Genomic DNA, 20,832 nt, shown 5'->3' on the forward strand with positions numbered 1-20,832 from the left:
AAATATAAAACCTTTTTACAACACAAGCTGCTCTGCTGTTATTAGACGATATTAGCCACTCCATGGTTTTACGAGCACTTTGAAGGCTTTCTTCCTGACCTCCGCGAAGTCCCAACAAGAGGTCATTATGTGACCGTAAAAATAATGGAGCATCAGCTAAATATTAAGATACGGAGACGTTTGCTAAAATTTTCCTCGTAAAATAGCAATTCTTATGAGCCTCCTTCTTATAGATTTATTTTTTACGTAATCGGTATGGAGGCTTTCTTATTTTATGACTTATTTTTAAAATTGAGAGAGTGAATAAATTGACTAATAATTATATTTAAAAAAAATAATAATTTTATAATTTTAACATTGTTTAATTAATTTATTATTATGGAAATTTTACATAATAATTAGCAAATATAAGGTCAATAGTCATTAGACTTTTAAGCATCGATGTTTTTCATTTACACCTTAGAATCTTGATTCTGAAATTTTTAGTGGATGCAGATATGAACTATATACACTTATGATAAGAGTCTGTACTATTACTTTAATAGATTCCAGTTGGCATAATATTTTAATTTTTGTTTCCAAGGAAGTAAGTATTAAAAGTGATTATTCATTTGAATCACTCTCAACTTTTGATTAGAAGTAAGCTTTCAGAGTTACTCGTAAAATTTAGTGACAATTATCTCTTTATCCTTTAATTACTTGTTTCCGAAGTCCTCAGCATAGAAGACAAGTAACAATAAGGTACGCCCGAGGAAAGGGTAATTTTATTTAATTCTCTTTGTTTTCGAACTAAGACAGGGAAAGTGAATAAAGTTTAAATTACGGTCGGTTATTATTGTTGTGATGCAAATGTGTTTGCTGTAGACTGTAGTATCTATCTGAGTAAGAAGTCGTCCAAACAATTTGATAACCATCTGGAACTGCGAACGGTATGGCTGTCGTTTCGTAACAGTTAATTTTATTTTTTGTAAATTTAAGTTTTTATGTAAATTCTTATTATTTTTTTTTTATTTTTTGGATTCCGTGCCTCAAAATGTAAAAAAGGAAACTACACGTTCACTTTTTGTTTTAATTGTCCGTTTTTCTGTCTGTCAAGATCATCTCGAGACCCGAAATTAATATTAAACATTTAAGTCCATAGTCTCTTTAAGCACAGAAAAATGTCAAGCTTCTAAGTAAACGCAATCAAATTATACAAGAATTTACAGGCTTAAATGCTCGATTGTGCTGTATTTTTTATATGAAATTCGCCATATAATAAAAACCTATAAGGTACTTCCCGTACACCTCCAGTTATAATATATTTCATAGATAAAAAATACATCTTTCATCGCATAGGTAAGAGCTTAAGTTAATATACAAACCACTTGCCATATGCATGTCATTAAATTTTCATCAAAGACGTGGCGACCGCCAGCTGTATAGCTATCTCCCGAGAGTTAAGTAGTTACATACATTTAGGTATAGCATTACACAAGTAAAGAAAATATTCACTTATTTAGTACATTTTAATGATATTATTAAATATTAATTACAAGCAAAGCTTAATTGACTTTATTGAATACAATATTATACCTATGTAGTCGTATTATTTATACACAACTAGTGGACCCGGACGCGGCTACGCCTGCTTATACTATAAGATAATTTATTAAATATATTATTTTCAGTTTTCAATAGAATTAGTAAGAAAATATAAGCTTAAATAATCAAAAAGAATAATAAGTAGAGACATATTATTAGAAAAAATATCTGACAAATTGAAATGAACCAACATAAGAAGTAAAAGTAACTAAAAGATATTCTTAATATTAGAAACAGTACCTAAAAACTACCTAAAAGCCAACAATATCAAATAAAATAAGATGAGAATCATAGCTTATTTTAAATTAATTATAAACAGCAAATAAAGTTTGAAAATTTACAAAGCCGTCAACGTCATCTGCCCGTTCGCGTCGGTCATACTATGCCGCCCGAAGGCTAGGTCATTTCTAATCAGTGACATCTCCTTAATTATTTATTAGAATGTTATACAGTAAACTATAATTTCAATCTAGATACAATGCTAAAAGTGACTATTATATTTATTTTCATAAGAATGAATGTCAAAATGTCGCGGTAACGGTTGCGTAGCGACGCGACGGTTGTTATTAACATGGCCGAATAAATTGCATGTCAAATTAGAAAGTATTTTAAAATAATAGTATATATGTGTAATGTAATGTTATATAGCCTATAGCACTCCTGAAGAATGTAGCTTTCATACAAAACAAAAACATAGTAAATCGGACCAGTAGATCCAGAGATCTTAGCGTTCAAACAAACAAACAAACAAACAAACAACAAACTCTTCCGCTTTATTATATTAGTTACATATTACAAATAATAAATTTGACTTTTATGTGATGGTTGTGTCAACGTTACACTATAATTTTTTGGTATGTTTGTATAATCTGATACACAAAGTTCATATTTGCATTACACTATTGGTATAAAAGAAAAAATCGGTTAAGTGCGAGTTGGATTCGTCCACCGAGGATTCCGTACCAATTTCAGGATTGTAGTGAAATGGGAAGTACAATTATAAGTTTGTAATGGTTTTCATCAAGTACTAAGTTCGTATCTCACACATTCAATTTTCACTTTTCAATTTTTCTCCTTTGTTTGTATTGTAATTTCTCACATCGTGCCAAATTTAATAACTGTAGGTCCACGGGAAGTATCCTATAGGTTTTGATTACGTGGCGGATTTCATGCAAAATGCAGCAAAACTGATGCATAAAAGCTCGCATCTTTTGATTGCGTTTACTTAGAAGCTTATATTTTTTTGTACTTGAAGGGGCCATAGACTTCAATATTTTATACAAATTTCTGCTACGTACCCCTACGAGATCTTGAGATAAATGAACTTGACAGACGGATAAACAGACAATAAAGTGATCCTGTAACGGGCACGTTTTAACCTTTTGATATACGGAACCCTAAAAACATATTGAAAATCAGTATCGATTCCTGAAACAATAGCGTCTGGCCGCCATATTGCTATCAAGTGCGGACAATTCGATTTGCAATTAAGACCTTTCTTTTTATTATAATTCAAGTTCCGAAGTATTCAATAAAACGGCTCTATTCATTAGTTGACTCGACTCTTTTATTGAATTTTTGTTCGATGACTTTTATAAGTTTGCTTTTCGATGTTAAAAGCTCTTATTTTTTTTAATATCATGAAAGTTAAAGTATAATTGAATAGTATATTTTTTTATACGTTACTAGTTGGATGGATGTCCTCATCAGAGACATAAAATTTTAAAATTGTATTTATATCTTTAAACAATACAAGCCAGTCGTGGGGCCTTCTGTCCCTGTGATTAGTCGTGGGTTCGATTCGTTTTCAAGGAAAATTTTATGTAAAATTAAATATTTAATATTTTCATGGCTTCGCCCTGGTGGCGACGCAAAGTTAGGCGTTGCCACTCTACGCCCAATGCGTCCAAAATTTGGCCAAAAATGGGGAGTGAAGTGGCACTAGGCTTCCTCTGCCTATCGTGCTACATGCGGGATAATGCGTGAAAATGAAAAAAAAAACCTTTAAAAGTAATATTAAAAAAATATATAAACTAAGATTTCTACATTTCTTTATCCAAGGACACCCAACATTTCTATCTCAGATCTAGGTGTCGCTCGGGGCTATAATGCTTAACTTTTAGACATGCTAACGAACCTTGGCCCAACTCGTCGCCTTTGTCTCGCCGCCTGTTAGTGATAGTTAACTGAACTATAGAAACTTTGGAACTCCTTACAGACTAATCGAATAAAGCTGATCAAACACTCGAGATATGCTAATTTGAGATCAAATAGAAATTATGCTCTGTGGTGCTGATATTTTGATAAGAATAATGCTCTTTGAAGGCAGTTACATATAGTAGAAAAGTCTTGACAATTAAAAACTGTAGATTCTTGTTATCATTTTTAGTGAATACCATTAATATTTTAGTTATATTATATATAAAGTGCTATAAGCGTGTGTCTGTAAACGCAGCGGTTGTGGATTCGATTTAAACTCTGGGAAATTATTAATATTTTGTAATAATTTCATAAGACTTCATCCACGCGATCACGAGATGAATGGTCTTGATAAACGAACAGACAAAGTGATCCTGTAAGAGTTTAGTTTTTACCTTTTAAGGAACCCTAAAATCGAAAAAATATTAATGTATAATTTAATATGAATTCTCATACTCTTGGAGAAAATAAACTTGCCATCAACATTTTATTTCTCTCCACTATTTCATACCAGCAATTTCCTATTGAAAAACGTGACGCTATACTCCTATGGGTATAATAGTAAATCAATGGTAGAAAGGGTTTGTTTGGAGACAGAGAGAGGGCCGGTCACGTCCGATTGGCGTTGCGACTGAAATATTTTACTGGTGCCAATATGAGGAAGCTAAATGTGATTACGCACAATAGCAGACGTGTTCGCACATAAAAATATGACTGGATATCAAAAATAGCTGAGTAAATAAAGGTAACAGTGTGATACGCACTGCTTTTATTTCATTTACATTTTGGTAGTGATTCGTTTAATATATTATGGGTGGCATTTGTACGTGTCAGGGGTAACGGTTTTAAGATGAGAATGGGAAGGCGTTTAGTAAATTAAGTAACATATATAAAAGATAGATAAAATGTATATGTGCATGTATATACATTTTATCTATCTTTTACAAATTTTAATTTTGTGATTTTGACTTAGTATGCTAAACATTAACTTCGCTTTTCTTACTATAGTTAGGTGTAGAGTTGAAAAAGTTAAAGGCCGACATTTTAAAAGCAATATATAAGTAGGTAAGGCCGTCATGGCCCAACGGCACAAGGTGTGACTGTACCGCGACGGTTGTGAGTTCGATCCCCATTCGAGGAAATGAAATATTTACCTAAATTTATATTTCCATTTCTTCGCTCTGGTGGCTCTGGCATCGCGCGGCGTTGAGTTCGGCCACTCTATACGTAATACCTCCAAAAATTCGGGGGAAAAGTGGGGAACGGAATGTCTTAACACCAAGTTCCCTCTGCCCACCCTGCTGCGTGCGGGATACAGCGTGAAGCTAAAAAAAATTAGGTAAGTATTACAAAAGTGCTTAGGTAATTTAAGAGCCTACAAATGTAACATATCTATTGCGAACACTATTTTAAAATCCATACCTCAAATCACCAGCAAATATAATGTGACTAAATTTCCATATTTTTATTTACACATGTATATTGGAAATACTTTTATTCTATTCTAAGCAAAAATGCAAATTGTAGCAGCCGCATAGGATCCAACGTGTCAATCAATTACTAACACGTTACGTGATCTAGCCGAACGACACGCTGTCTACCATTTGTGCGTCACGTCACGGCCTACTTTGCAACTGATCGACGGTGTGTCACTTTACCTATTTAATCCTATATAAGGGATACATATTAGTAACTAATTTTGTATTATATAAAGATACTATATAACTTCTAATATTTTATCACTTATTTTAAGAGATTGTTTTGGCGGTTGTAATTTTTTTAAATTTCATGGTCTCATAAATATCATATAGCTGGAATAAAAGATTAAGAGGAATTGATTAGCACACGCATCTGACTGCAAGTGCGACTGGTTGAGTTCCGTCACTCAACACGCAATGCCTATTGAATTCGGCGTAAAATGGAGAACTTAGTGTTTTAACACTAGGTTCCCTCTGCCCACTTTGCAGTGTCCGTGATACAGCATGAAGCAAAAAGAAAAGAGAGCAGTTTGCAACCCAGTACAAGTAGAAACATCGTATCAACCATGTCATATTTTTATTGTCTTGAACCCCGGTAGGTAGATTTCACAAATTGATGAACATGCAAAAAATAAAATATTTAAACCAAATCTATGAATGTTTGTCGAGTACGCATACCTATGTAACAACAAAACAAATGCAAACGAAGTATGGAGAAATCCTCTAGTTTTATTTGACAATGCTCGACTCGTATCGTAACGCAATATACGTCAGCGAGACTCGCATTTCCCGTGGTGGTGAAAAATATAATAAAATGCGCAAATTTTCAGCACTATTGCGATATTTTATTTCCCCCTTTATTGCAGTTCGGGTTATATTTCAATATCGTATATAAATGGCTAAAGGTTAGGTTAGGTCACGAAAACACTTGTGAGGTGATTTGTAAGCTATAGTGCGTAAATGTGAAAATTTGTTTTGAAAATCAATTATTTTTCTAACATCTTCTTTGTAAATGGTAATTTAAAATAAAAAATAAATAAATCAACTTCACGCTGAATCCCGCATACGCCAAGGTAGAGGGAACCTAATGGTAATTTAATCTTTCATTTTAATGTCAATAAAAATATATTTACGTAGATATGTAAAATTTCTATGTAAGAAATTATTTTATAAGTTAAATCTTTGTCCAGTTACGAGAGCTCAGGCTAAGTAAGAATCGAGTCCAACACAAACCGCTACACTACGACGACCTCAATATTAATGTTTTAGCTTCACACTGTATTTTACACATATTAAGAGAAGCAGGGGGAACCTAGGAACCTAGTGTTAAGACGCTCCGTTCCCATTAAGGCACTTCCGTTTCCCACTTCCTTACGAATTTTTGAAGCATTAGTGTTTGAGTGATGGAAAACAGAACAGAGCTTTGCCTCGTTACCAGTGAATAAAAATATTAAATATTTCATTCCCCTCGAGTGGAATCGAACTCACAATCGTCCTAGGGGTTGTGCCCCTAAGCTGCAGTTGTCAAATATATGTTAATTATTATTATTAATATTTGCATTTCTCAAGCTAGCGCCATTCACAGTCGCTTAGAGCAGCTTAATCTGCAATCAAGAAGGTGCTTTCCTCCAAAGTGATACGTAAATAGAGTGTTCTTGGGAAGCTGTTAAAGCTATACATTATTCATATATCCATTAAATATTATAATGGTCAACAAGGAATTATTTAGAAGTAATATTAGTATATTGGACGTGGTGCAGGTGCAGGTGTAAACGTGGTAGGTTGTGGGTTCGATTTCCACTCACAACAAATAACGAAAAAAGGCGCGGTGTTAAATTCCGTCACTTAAATATGTGCATTTTTTTGAGTAATGTCTTTTTTTACTATACTTTCTTTCTTCCTACTTTAATAGGCAAAATATTTATTATGTTTTTAACAGAAGCTAATATTTTGATGTGCTTTATTTGCTTGTCTTTCAGCAGGTATTTTACTAGTCTACTTTTACGATTGTCTTTAATTAACTTTTTCTTTAAAAAAGATACATTAAAAAAGATATAAAAGTTAAAAATATATAATATCTTTGGTAAAATTTATAAGATAACTAATAAAAGCCCTTAGGCCCGTATTTATAAATCTATTTTCATTCACAAATTATATATCTATGAATGAAAACGGCATCTCAAGATCTATCTTCGAATTGAGAGCGATTTATAAATACGGGCCTTAAGTGCAAGTGTTCTGCAGAGATAGCGCGGTTAGAACTCATAGAATCACAGCTTACTAGTACGCGCGAACCGCTGGAATATCTAATGAAGCTACTAAAAGGTGAAAGGAACCACCGAGTTGATCTGGAAATTGAATAGTAAAGACCTAATATCGGCCTGAACTCTTGTCTTTAGTCTTTCAATGTGTTTTAAAATCTCTCAAAATGTTTTATATGAGAGTACTGAAAGAATGGTGAATTTTATGAGTGGTATTATGGTTAAAGCGGTTTTTTTGTTAGAAAGCCTAATGACAAGACACAACACAGAAGTCAACATCGAAGTGTCAAAATATACAATGTCTCGAATTCGAATGGAGAACAGTGTACCTTAATTCGAGACCTTGTGTGTTGAGTGGTGGAACCTAACTCTGCGAACGAGGAAATGGAAATATTTCATTCCTCTGATCGATTATTATTACTGATAAACAAATCACTCCAATTTGAAAGGTAATTTCAAATTTTAAACATTTTAATACTTCACCTAAGTTAAACATTTATTACAAAAGTTTAAACATTGTAAATACCATATCTGCCGCCATACCATGTATAACGGGTTTACGGCCTCTAAAATCTCTGTTATGGGGTTAGTGCCTCGCTGTGAAAGCAAGTGTCAATCGTGATAAGATAAACCAATGATCCCCGGCACTGACAACGCGACACTAAATCCATTTCCCGTTGAGATGACACACGAGCGTGTGGGAAGTAGGTAGGTCTGTGTGTACAGGAGAATTTATTTTTCATCCAACTATGATGAAAATGCAAAATTCTTATGAATGTAATTTAATTTTAAATTTATTTCGATTTGTGGTGTTTTTTTTTAAATTTTAAATTGTGTATAATTATAATAGGTACCTAAATAAGATGTTAATATAAAAAGTGTAGTTGGTGAAATTTGAGTTACATTTCATCTGTTAAAGGTGAGTTCTGAATTTGGTGATAAGGAAGGGAGCAGAGTGTTTTAACACTAGGTTCCCTCTGCCTACTGCTGAGTGCGGGATACAACAAGAAAAGACTTATATTTTTATCAAATTATTCCACAGCCGACAACAATGTGCGTTCAAATCGTCGTCGTGAAAGTAATAAAGGAAGACCGCTTTTTAAGAACACGAAAAATGCATTTGTGATTTAGTAATAAACGTTTCTTCAGTGTTCGTACGTGTGTTGATAACGTATTCCACTGACTGACACTTCTGGTATCATTGTTTATGGTTTATTGTAGGCTTTGTTGGTATTTACATATATCTATATAAATATATCTATATTATATTTATATATATTAACTTTCAAATAAATCATTGTATTTTTTTAAATTCAATTTTTTTTAAAAGCTAAATTAATTGTTCTTTAATAATTTTCTTTAGTTAGAAAAAATAAAAATATTAAATATGAATTTCCTCGTGGGGATCGAACCCATAACACGCTAATACCCTTGTACGAGTGGCCTCACACTAGAGATAATTTGAATTTTATTTACAAAGCTTAAATTTTACTCTAATACGATTTAGTTCCACTTCCGCAGTGCGTGCCAGGAGACGACTAATTACCTTACGACAGTGCAAGAGGGAGTTTCGAGCGCTATACACGCTTAATTAGAATAGTTACAATAATGGCTTCCTTACTGAATTAATTCCCGCGTAGAGGATTGGGGGTTAGTATAATTTTAATGCGACGATGTTAGTTGATCCGATAATCCATATAGCTACTATGTAATATATATGAATATAATTATGTTAGACATAACAATTGATTTTTTGGTAATTTTTAACCACATATAGGTTAGTCATTGTAAAATTATTATTATTTTAAATACATTTCTAACATAAATATCATGAGGTTGGTCCTGGTGACTGTAAACTCAACAGGTCGTGAGGTCGATTCCTACGCAGAGAGATTAAATATTTAATGTTTTGATTTCTTCGCCACTCAACACACAATGTATCCAGAATTTCGTGGAAGCGCCTACACGACAGGAAAAATATCTTAATTTTTGCAAGTCAGATTAATTGTATTATACAAATTCTCGGCGTTGATTTTTGCCACTCAACACGCAATACCTCCAAAATTCCGCAGAAAGTGAGGAACGGAGAGAGAGAGTAACACTAGGTTCCCTCTGGCTACCCTGCTCTGTGCGGGATACAGCGTGAAGCTAATATATTTATTTAATTTATACAAATTAAATTCGTTTAAAAAAAAGTTATTTCACTTTGATTACTCTTAAAAGTAAGACAAAACTCTAATAGACAGAGAATAAAGCACGTAGCTAATAAAGGTAACTCGTTAACACTTTTATCAAACTCCAAATAGCTAAGCTTCGTCTTTGTTTGCTACATTTAGGGGAAAACAATTAAAAGAGCTTTTTATCTGTAATTTTCTTTATCCATCAAGCCTTGAGAAAACAAACGTTCGAGACAACACAAAAACTCTGAAATGTTTAAGACTTTTAATAAGTTTAAGAAAAGAAAATGTCTGTTAACTTTACAAATTAAATGCTTTGTGCCTGTTATTTGGCAATTTGTAAGAATCTAAATTTTAATTTATTCAAAACAAGTGAGACTATTATGTGGCTATTCATTTTTCTATTTAGCTTAATATTTTTAGGGTTCCGTATCTAGAGGTAAAAACAGAAGCCTTGTAGGATCACTTTCTTATCTGTCTGCCTGTCTGTACAGGACCATTTATCTTGCGATCGCGTGCAGGTATCATGATGATGATGATCGTTTCATATTATTTTTCTTTAGCAAGAAGTGAGATCTTGCAGTGCGATGAAGAAAATAGTCCAAAAATCTAATTTATTTGATAAAAATAAATACAATTATAACTGTAGTTAATTTCATACAAAATGAATGTATATGGACATATATTATTAGCAAATTTAAGTTTGTCAACTCTTATAAATTGTACAAATTGTATAAATTATTTGTTTTTCTTGTGTAATGATTTTATATAAATAGTTTTTATATTTACGATAATTTGTTATAGAAAAATGTAAATCAACCTCTTTGTTTAATAAAAAGATATATTTGAAAATTTATACATAGAACTAGCGCGACGCTTGATGTGTTGAAAATTCTGATGCGCATTATTAGATTTGGAGCTGAAGAGGAAAGTGGTCCTCTAGAATAAAATATTGTATTATAATTTAATATATACATTGTACAAGCCTAATGGTATCTAGCCCTGGAAGAAGTATAAGTTCTGTAAAAGTCCTGAGATATAAATTGTAGAAGCCTAATGTTATTTAGCCCTGGAAGAAATATAAGTTCTGTAAAAGCCTCGAGGTGTTTGATTTCATCACAGTTCAGAAGCGGGATCAGATCCAGCCCCAAAGTGAGGTACGTACAACAAAAACATGGAAATCAAGTTTTCCACTGCTAGCTTTTGTAAATATTATTGATCGGAGAGCTTTTGATTGAAAATTTAGTCACTTTAAGAGTTATTATGCATTTTATTAGAATAGTATGAAGATAAAGTATATTTTATAGAATAGTGTGATGATGAAGTATATTTTGTAGAATAGTGTGATGATGAAGTATATTTTATTAGAATAGTATGAAGATAAAGTATATTTTATAGAATAGTATAAAGATTGATACACGGCTAAGGATGCCGTAGATGAATTAGTGGTCAGCGTGCCACAGAAGAATGGTTAGAATACCATAGATGAATTAGTGGTCAGCGTGCCACAGAAGAATGGTTAGAATACCATAGATGAATTAACGGTCAGCGTGCCGTAGATGAATTATCGGTCAGCGTGCCGAAGATTGATGATTGATATTATGTATTTAGAGTAAGAGCCTGCTTGCTCGAGGCTGGTGGTGGCCTCGGTATGTCGGGCGTAGTAGTAAAGTAAAACATTAAGTAAGCGCCTGCTCGTGACTGATGATTGCGGCAGTCAGGCATAGTGTGTAGTAGTCTTTGTAAGTAATGTATGCTTAAATTATTATGTTTGTTTATTAATATTGATTATTTTAGTATTTTTTTTCTTTTGATTGATTCTGATTTATTTATTGACATTTTGACGATCCATTTTAAATATTTTTTGAATGACATTTAAAAGAGAATACTTTTGAATTGATAATTTATAAATACACCAATTAATTTATTAAGATTATTAGTTTTTAATGACATTTGTTGCATTAATTTGAGGGAAATGGAGTCGGATGCTGAGACGCACCCTAGAGGAACCACCCAGTGGAATGATGGCAATGACAAACAAAAAAAAAAGGGAATTTATCGAAAATGCAAAACTTCGAGATCTTCGCGGCCGTAGGAGTGATTTACATCTTCTGATGAGCGGTTCATCTGATGTGATAAAGCGCTTCGGTGACATAAAGACAAGCAAAGGAACTTTTTACTGGTATACAAAAGCAATGTTTAGATTTATAAATTTCTGTATAATAGATAAGAATTAAAGTTAAACTTTAGTTACTGGTATTATAAAAGTTAATAGATCACATTTAAATGTAATTCCGCAGTTTGTGTGACATATAGAAAATTGGCTTACATAAGTAAATGAGTGTATAAATTTTGCTCGTTTGTTTATAATGGGTCTTGTGAGGAAATAATTTGTATCTACAAAAAGTTTAATAAAGTGCTTTGAGCGAAATTATGATCAGTTTCTCAAAGAAATGAAAGCTAATACTAGACAATAAAAAAAATATACATCAATATTTCTGTAATAAATTACCCTTAGCTTTACTTTTAGATCTGGTTAAAACGAAAGAAAAAAGCTATTTTCTGTATTAGGATACTCGATAAACCTATTAGAAATGTAAAAAAACCAGAAGATTTATTGATTTATCTCAGATATCATGCATTAAAAGTAGAAAATTAGTCTCACTCGGGTATCGGGTCAGGATTAGGATCAGGATCAGGATCAGGTACCGTCAGTGTCATAAATATCATAGGTCATAACAGTGTTAGTTTGGTCTGCTAGTTCAAAATTTTATATATTGAAAGATATATATTTTTTATGTATCAATTATTGTGGCAACAAATATATTAAACAAGATAAATAGAAACACGATAACAAAGTCACAGCATTAGGTTCTGCCACCAGTGTAGTACCTACAAGTTTCGACATTTTTTATTTCCAGTATATAGTTATATATCGGGTTGGGGTGATTGGAATAAATTAATTAAATTTGTTTCTATGTACATAAGAGTTTATTAGCATACACACGTTACAATTTTATTATTAGCATAATTACAATATGTACAGACGTTGCAAATTATGTGTAAATTAGAGAAACGACAGTCACAATTAATGAATCATCTCACTTTGTTGTCTTTTAGCGTTATCCAGTCTGCTTTGATTTATAGCAATTATTATTTTCTTACGTTGGTTTTGTATTCACACGTATTCACTATTTTATTCTTTGTACGAGGCTGTCAATTAATTATAGACATCTGTCGGGGGTCATAAAAATGAAACGCTATGTTTAAAAAGGTAGTATATTGTCTTCCTATATCTTATAAAACAAAGTCGCTTTTTGTGTCTGTCTGAACTTTCTAACTCTTCTTCTCCTAAACCACCCAACGGATTTTGATGCGGTTTTCACCAATAGGTCGAGTATTTCTCAGAGAAGGTTTATATATAGTTTATTATTTGTACATTCTTATGTAAATTACCATAAATACGATAAATGTGTATAAAGTCCTACCCGTTGAGACACTTTCGCGCATGCGCTGCTTTAATGGTGAGTACTACATGAAAATAATGTATTGGAGTATTGTTTCTCTTAATAAGATCTACAAAAAAGTCCGCGAGAGCATATTCATATTTTTTAAGGATAACGTGTAGTGATCATATTTCTGTCTAAAAATTGTAATTTCAATATATTTTTTATTGTACCGGACGGGCGGAACTCAAGTGAATGAGCCGCTGACGCCCTGCACACTATAGGTTCTAGATCATGGGAACACGGAGTATGCTGAGACCCCAAGACGTTCTTGTGAGTCGTTCTTGTGAGACGTTCTTGTGAGTCGTTCTTGTGAGACGTTCTTGTGAGTCGTTCTTGTGAGACGTTCTTGTGAGTCGTTCTTGTGAGTCGTTCTTGTGAGACGTTCTTGTGAGACGTTCTTGTGAGTCGTTCTTGTGAGACGTTCTTGTGAGTCCTTCTTGTGAGACGTTCTTGCGAGTCCTTCTTGTGAGACGTTCTTGTGAGTCGTTCTTGTGAGACGTTCTTGTGAGTCCTTCTTGTGAGACGTTCTTGTGAGTCCTTCTTGTGAGACGTTCTTGCGAGACGTTCTTGTGAGACGTTCTTGTAGGACGTTCTTGCTATACATTGAAACAAGATACTGAAACAGGATGTTGAAACAGGATATTGAAACAAGATGTTGATCACTGTATAACGGTCGGTGACTGTCGGCTCTATTCGTGTCTTGTTCCGATTCTATCTTCTTCCTGTTGTGCTCACCGTTGATTGCCGACTGACTCTGTCTCGCCCGACGCGCACCTCCGTTGCGCGGAGCTAAACGGTAACGAGAGCCGCGAGCCACCGAGCCGTTTTATCTTTATTTACAACAATATTTTTACTATGATTATCACACATTTACATTTATATTTTAATAACTAAAAATCGGATGTTTTTACAATTTATACATATTAAAAGAACATAAAAATATCTATCTATCTTTGTATAAAACATTATACTATTTAAGTATTATCTATTATTAAATTACGAAAAATGCTGTTACGATGACGAATTTTACATGAGTTTTTACAATGAAAATTCTCTCTAAAATTAATTACACACATTAGGAATATACAAATCTGTTATTTTGTTACAGAAAACTATGACAAACAATAATTAATAATAAAATTTACTATACGGAAGTTACTATTATATAAAAAGCGATTAATGCGGCAAATCATAGTACAACTATACAAATAAGATATAAAGTCGAAAATTATTATCTAAAACGGAACCCAAATCTATTTATATTTATTATTTAATGTAATTACTTATTTACAAAGGAAAAAACACTATTAATTTAGAAAAGACACTAATAATAACATTCAAAATTACGAGAGTGGTATGACGTCACTTTTTGCCAAACTAAACAGTCTCTAACATGTTGTGACGAGTTCACAGCCGATGATGCGCGTCGGTTGTCGCGAACATTTCTCCCGCCGTGCAGAATCAGGTCTCGATGTGATGCTGCATCTTTCCCGCGGTGAGCGACGACGTCTTCTTACTTTGGAAGCGGAACGAGTTTTTTGGTTGGCCTTTTCAGAAGACCACCCTTAGTGCGTACTTCAACTATTCGCACTTGTCCATCTGCACCTGGATATACTTTTTCTATGCGTCCTCTTGGCCACGTATTTCTTGGAAGTTGTGAGTCGGCTATAAGTACCGGGTCACCTATTTCATAAGTAGGGCCTCGACCATGAGGCTCCCGCCGGTGTTGAAGTTCAGGGAGATATTCGCGAACCCAGCGTCTCCAAAACATGTCCGCTAATATCTGTGAGCGTCTCCACTGCTTTTTGCTATCGATGTCGTCCTCACTAAATGTGCCAGGTACAGGTAGACGAGCTGAACCCCCAAGTAAAAAGTGATTGGGTGTTATAGATTCTTCGTCGTCATTGTTTACAGAAACATGTGTGAGGGGACGACTATTCACAGTATATTCTACTTCGCAGAGTAATGTAGCCAAAATTTCTTCTCGGGGATATCTCTCACGAAGAATAGTGTATAGAGCTGTTTTCACGCAGCGAACAAGACGTTCCCATGCGCCTCCCATGAATGGTGCAGATGGTGTTATGAAACGCCATGCGATGCCTCGACGACTGGCTTCTTCTTTGAATGCTTCTCGAAGTTCTTTGTCTGCTCCATGCATGTTTGTACCATTATCTGAGTAAATTTCGGAAGGACATCCTCGACGTGCAGCGAATCTTCGCAATGCAAGTATGGCAGAGTCTGCGCTTAAGCTGGCGGCGATTTCCAGGTGAACTGCTCTAGTGGTAAGACACGTGAAGAGTGCGACGTAACGTTTCACGTGTTGTCTGCCGACGACTACTGTGAGAGGGCCAAAATAATCTAAGCCGGTGTATGTAAATGGTCTTCGATGATGAGCGAGACGGGATTTAGGATGATCACCCGTAGAAGGCTGTGGGGGTTGTGCCTTGCGAATACGACACTTGAGGCACTGATGAACTATCCTTTTCACGGTGGGACGAAGACGAATTACCCAAAAATGTTGACGTACTTCATTTACTATTATTTCGGTGCTGCTGTGGTGAAGACAACGGTGGGTCCAATCAATATATAACTGTGTGATGTAGTTATCTCCATCTAAGACTTGTGGTTTCTTTGTTTCGTCTTTTATTCCCTCGGCGGCGGCTATACGGCTGCGAAGAACGACAATGTCATCTCGGAGTTCTACAGGTAATGAATGAAGGCGACTTTGTTTGGCAATAGTCCTGTTGTATCTTAAGTCTGTGATATCTTCATTGAAAGATTCTTCTTGAGAGGTTCGGATGAGAAGATTTTCTGCTTTTGTAATGTACTTCGAATCCAATATCAGAAAATTGTTGGAGTCCATAGATTTCTTGCTATGTAGAGTAGTAGATTTCTTTTGCAATGTTTCTCTTCGTTTGTTCCACGTAGGATCTGATTCCATATTTCTACGTGTTCGCTTATAAAAGATCTTCTCTTTTTTATTTCTGCAAATATCTAAAAATTGCAAGACTCTAGCTGTGGCACGAAGTAATCGCTCCCATTTTGAGAAGCGTTGTGGATCAGGAATTGCTTCACGTAATTTTGTCTTCAGCTGGAGTTCTTTAACGGTAAAAGTATGTTCTTCACCAGTATTGTTTGACACGACCGGTTTTTCGATAGGCCAGGTACTCGGATTTTCTTTCAAGAAGGCAGGCCCGTGATACCATTCATGATCAGCTCCAAAATCAGATGGTACTTCTCTGGTGGCTATATCGGCGACATTGAGCTTAGAAGGTACCCAACGCCATTCTTCAACTTTGGTATATTCTTCAATGGCTGCTAGTCTATGTGCGACAAATGGCTTATAAGACCTGGCTCCATTTCTTATCCACGTCAGAACTGTCTTACTGTCTGTCCAAAAGATTTTGCATTCCGGCGCGATACGATGTTCTTTTATGACAGCTTCTGCTATGCGAACTCCCATGACGGCTGCTTGTAGTTCTAAACGAGGAATTGACATAACCTTGAGCGGGGCTACTTTCGCTTTAGCCATGATCATGTTGACTTGGACTTTTCCATCCGGAGCAACCACCCTCCAGTAGGCAGCTGCTGCGTAGGCTGTTTCACTGGCGTCGCTGAATATATGTAGTTGTACAGATGTGGCATCACTATAACCAGAGTAGCATCGAGGTAAGCTCACATTTTTCAGTTTCTGAAGGTGTAGCATCCATTCTGCCCACTGCTTGGAAAGATCTTCATCCAGATGTTGATCCCAATCTATAATTCTTCGCCATGATTCCTGGAGAATTTGCTTAGCCCGAATAGTAACCGGTGAGGCGAAACCAAGAGGGTCATAGAGTGACATAACTATCTTCAGAGCTTCTCTCTTCGTAGGAGTTGTTTTATTTAATAAACTGGGCGGTAATCTTGCCAGTTTTAGATTGAATCGTAATTCATCGGTTGACGGTCTCCACATTAAACCCAAAATCTTTTCTTCTTTGGTACCCAGGTTAATAGTTTCTGTCATGTTTGATTGTGTTTCAAGTTCATTTATTATTTTTGGGATATTTGAAACCCACTTGCAGAGTTTGAAACAAGCTTCTCCGTGGATATGTTGGACCTTCTTGGAAGTTTCTATAGCTTCTTCTATACTTCGGAAACTGTCTAGGTAGTCATCCATATAGTGGTTGTGGATGATAGCTTCCACTGCTTCTGGATGCGTGTCGATGTACCTTTTTGCGTTCCAATCTTTAGCGAATATCGCGGTGCATGGTGAACTCGTAGCTCCAAATATAAGCGACGTCATGCGATATTCTTCAGGAGTTCCCTCCCGCCGGTGTCCTCTCCACAGGTAGCGAAGGGCATCCCTATCTTGAGGTCTTACTTTGACTTGCATAAACATTTCGGCTATGTCGGCTGATACAGCGAAAGCATGACGGCGAAATCTCATCATGACTCCAGGAAGCGATTGAAGAAGGTCTGGTCCAGTCAAGAGGAAATCGTTTAGTGACATACCTTTGGTTTTAGCAGCGGCGTCGTGAACAATGCGAAGCTTCTCTGGTTTAGCCGGGTTTTGCACGTCGAAGTGTGGCAGGTACCATGTTCTGCCTGGAGAGATACTTTTAGGTGCCACCTCAGCGTAGCCCTTCTGGACGAGTGATTCCATTTGTTCGGTGTATCTCCTTTTCAGTTCAGGATCACGATCAATTTTTCTCTCTATTGATATGAGCCTCTTCAGCGCCGACTCATAATTATTAACCATGATGCTGTTCTCTGCTTTCCATAAGAGTGCGGTTTCAATGTGTCCATCTTGTAAACGGTGTATATTTTTCTTCAAAATGTTTTCAGCCTTTATTTCTGGATCAGAGTCTGGCCGACGCGGATTAATGATAAGAGATTCCAAGGCAAAGTAATCTCTCAGTTGTTCATCCATTCTATCTTCAATAGCAGTAACTTGATTGACGAAATGGATTTTCTGACCCAATGTCCTATTGTGCGCACCATGGAGCACCCATCCGAGCGACGTCAGTGAAGCGATTGGTTGGTTCTTCGGTCCTATACGGACATCTTCGGCGAGTAGTAAATTCCAATTGTCTTGACCAATTAGAATTTTAGGCGTGGCTGAGTCGTAGGTGAGCTGGTTCTTCAAATCTATTAGATGATCGCAGGCAGCTAAGTCTTCTTCACGAATTGTTTGCGGGGAAAGATTAAGATGCGGAACGGTACGAGCTGTAAAGCTAATCTTCTTTTTCTGTGAATTAGCAAGTGTCACGGTAACACGCCTTGATCCCGGCGTTTCAATAACTATATCCCCGATTGCTTCCATCTTTAAAGGATCCAGCCGTCCCTCAGCACCGACTTCGTTTGCCAAAGCTTCATCTATGAGAGATACAGTTGATCCGTCGTCTAATAGAGCGTATGCAGAGGTTTCTCCCGCCGGTCCATGAACTCTGACTGGTATGATTTTAAGGTAAGCATGCGCCTTTGATGGTATCCATGCGTTGGCCACGGTTTCTTTTTCTTCTTGTTGATTTCGATTTTCTGATTTCTCCTTTTTATCATAGTGTAGTAATCGATGATGAGTACCGATGCATCCCTTAATATTGCACTTCTGTGGTTTACAGGAATGTCCTGATTGTCGGAACCGCAGGCATCTGAAGCACAGTCGGTGTTCTTTGGCGAGTTCCCATCTTTTATCTGAGTTGGCATCTTGAAATTTCTTGCAGCTAATACTGTGATGACCTTCTTTGTTACAAATTTTGCACATACTTTTCACCATTCCATGAAATCTATTAGTTTTCCTTTCTTCAGTAGTGTTGTGCGTTCTATGTATCACACGACGAGTAGGCTCTGAGTGCGGGATCTCCGTTGAATAAGGTGTGCGACATGCTGCTTGTTTGGTGAGAAACTCGCTGAAGTGTGTCAGGTCTGGTTTGAATATAGATGCTTGTTCCTCGTACCACCTGGTACATAACGACGATGGTAGCTTTTCACGAAGGGCTCTCGTTATATCTGGCGCAGTGATAAAGTTGTGTAAATCGAGGGCGCGAAACAGATTGACACTGCTTCTTACCTTACTGGCGAATGCATGTATCTCCTTTGGATTGTCAGCACAACGAGGTAGAGATCGAAGCTTGTCATATTCACTATATGCGATTGCATCTGGGCGACCGAAATTCATTTCAAGCTCTTCTATGATGGCATCCGGTTTTGAATGAGCTATGAGTTGTGTATCGACGACTTCCAATGCTTTTCCAGTTAGGCTTCTTCGAATTCTGGCTGTATTTTCGACTTCATTGAAGTATCCCTTAGTGTTTTCATATATGGCCCTGTATGATAGCCATTCATTTAACACTCCACTATATGTAGGAAGATCCATGATGACTTTGGACGCGACGGGAAAATTGTATGACGATGATGGAGGTAACATTGTAGGTTTAGGTACCTCTGTTTTCATACACAACGATGTAGGAGCGGTTTCGGCTTTTTCACATCTTTTCTTCAAATTTTCTATTTCCTTTTTTAGCTCCTCTATTTCCTTTGTTGAATCTCTCTGTATTGCTTGTTGATTTTCGGAATTGTTGCCGATATTCGGATGTTGAGGCATTCTATAGCATGACGGCACTGGATGTGGTTGCCTCGGAACATCTGCACATGGTGTAAGTGATTTTTGTACGATTTGTGCATTATCTTCAATCCAGGAGCTAACGTAGTCGGTTTTCGATATATTATCTTCCTGGGATTCTGAACTATCTGATTCAGCATCTTCCAGAGCTATTTGCGCGAGTTCAAGCTTGATGCGAAGTATTTCTTCACGAGCATTTCTTGCTCTACGTCTGGATTTCGTAGACTTCTTCGAGTTTGCACGTTTCGAAGTTGTCGACTTTATTTGTGTGTCTTCAAATTGTTCCTCCTTGTTAATTGAAATAATTCTTGAGTCTTCCCTTTCGTCACTTGGTACTATTAAGTTCTTTTCTATTACGGAATCCTCTTGTGTATTCGTAGGCGGGTGTGTCACCTCTGTGTGACTAGATGAAGGGTCGGCTTCATATCTCAATCCCTCGGATCGACCTCTTGATCTTGTGATAGGCATCTTAGTAAAAACCTACGATAATTGGTAAAACTCACCAAGACGAAACGATAATACTCGAAGGCGGATGCACGAAGATTCTCGGAGACGAACGACGACACTCGAAGGCGGAAGCACGAAGATTCTCGGAGACGAACGACGACACACGAAGGCGGATGTCGGAGGATGATGCACGAACACTCACGAAGACTTACGATAATACTCGAAGGCGGATGCACGAACACTCACGACGTGACTTACGGCGCGATAGATGTCAGCGCAGTAGCGAGCACGACAGTCAATGCGGACGCCAACGGAGGCGGCGGAGAGCGCAGCGGAGAGCGCTATGTGACGGAGAACACTGCGCGACGGAGAGCACTGCGCGATGTAGTACGATAATACTCGAAGGCGGATGCACGAAGGTTCTCGAACACTCACGATAACACTCGAAGGCGGATGTCAGAGGCTGATGCACGAACACTCACGAAGACTCACGATAACACTCGAAGGCGGATGTCAGAGGCTGATGCACGAACACTCACGAAGACTACAGGCGAGTAAGGCGACTTCAGCACA

General features: G+C 36.3%; 1 protein-coding gene across 1 annotated transcript; it reads right to left on the reverse strand.

Moving 5' to 3' along the window:
• Positions 1-14,721: 14,721 nt before the first annotated feature.
• LOC146539467 (uncharacterized) lies at positions 14,722-20,280 on the reverse strand. Its single transcript, XM_085185176.1, has one exon. It carries the CDS (start codon positions 20,278-20,280, stop codon positions 14,722-14,724), a length of 5,559 nt encoding a protein of 1,852 aa, XP_085041302.1.
• Positions 20,281-20,832: the final 552 nt, after the last annotated feature.

Source organism: Heliconius melpomene, chromosome 4 (genome assembly GCF_056956725.1).
Source record: "Heliconius melpomene rosina isolate 202511_hmr_F chromosome 4, ASM5695672v1, whole genome shotgun sequence".
NCBI classification, from domain to species: Eukaryota; Metazoa; Arthropoda; class Insecta; order Lepidoptera; family Nymphalidae; genus Heliconius; species Heliconius melpomene.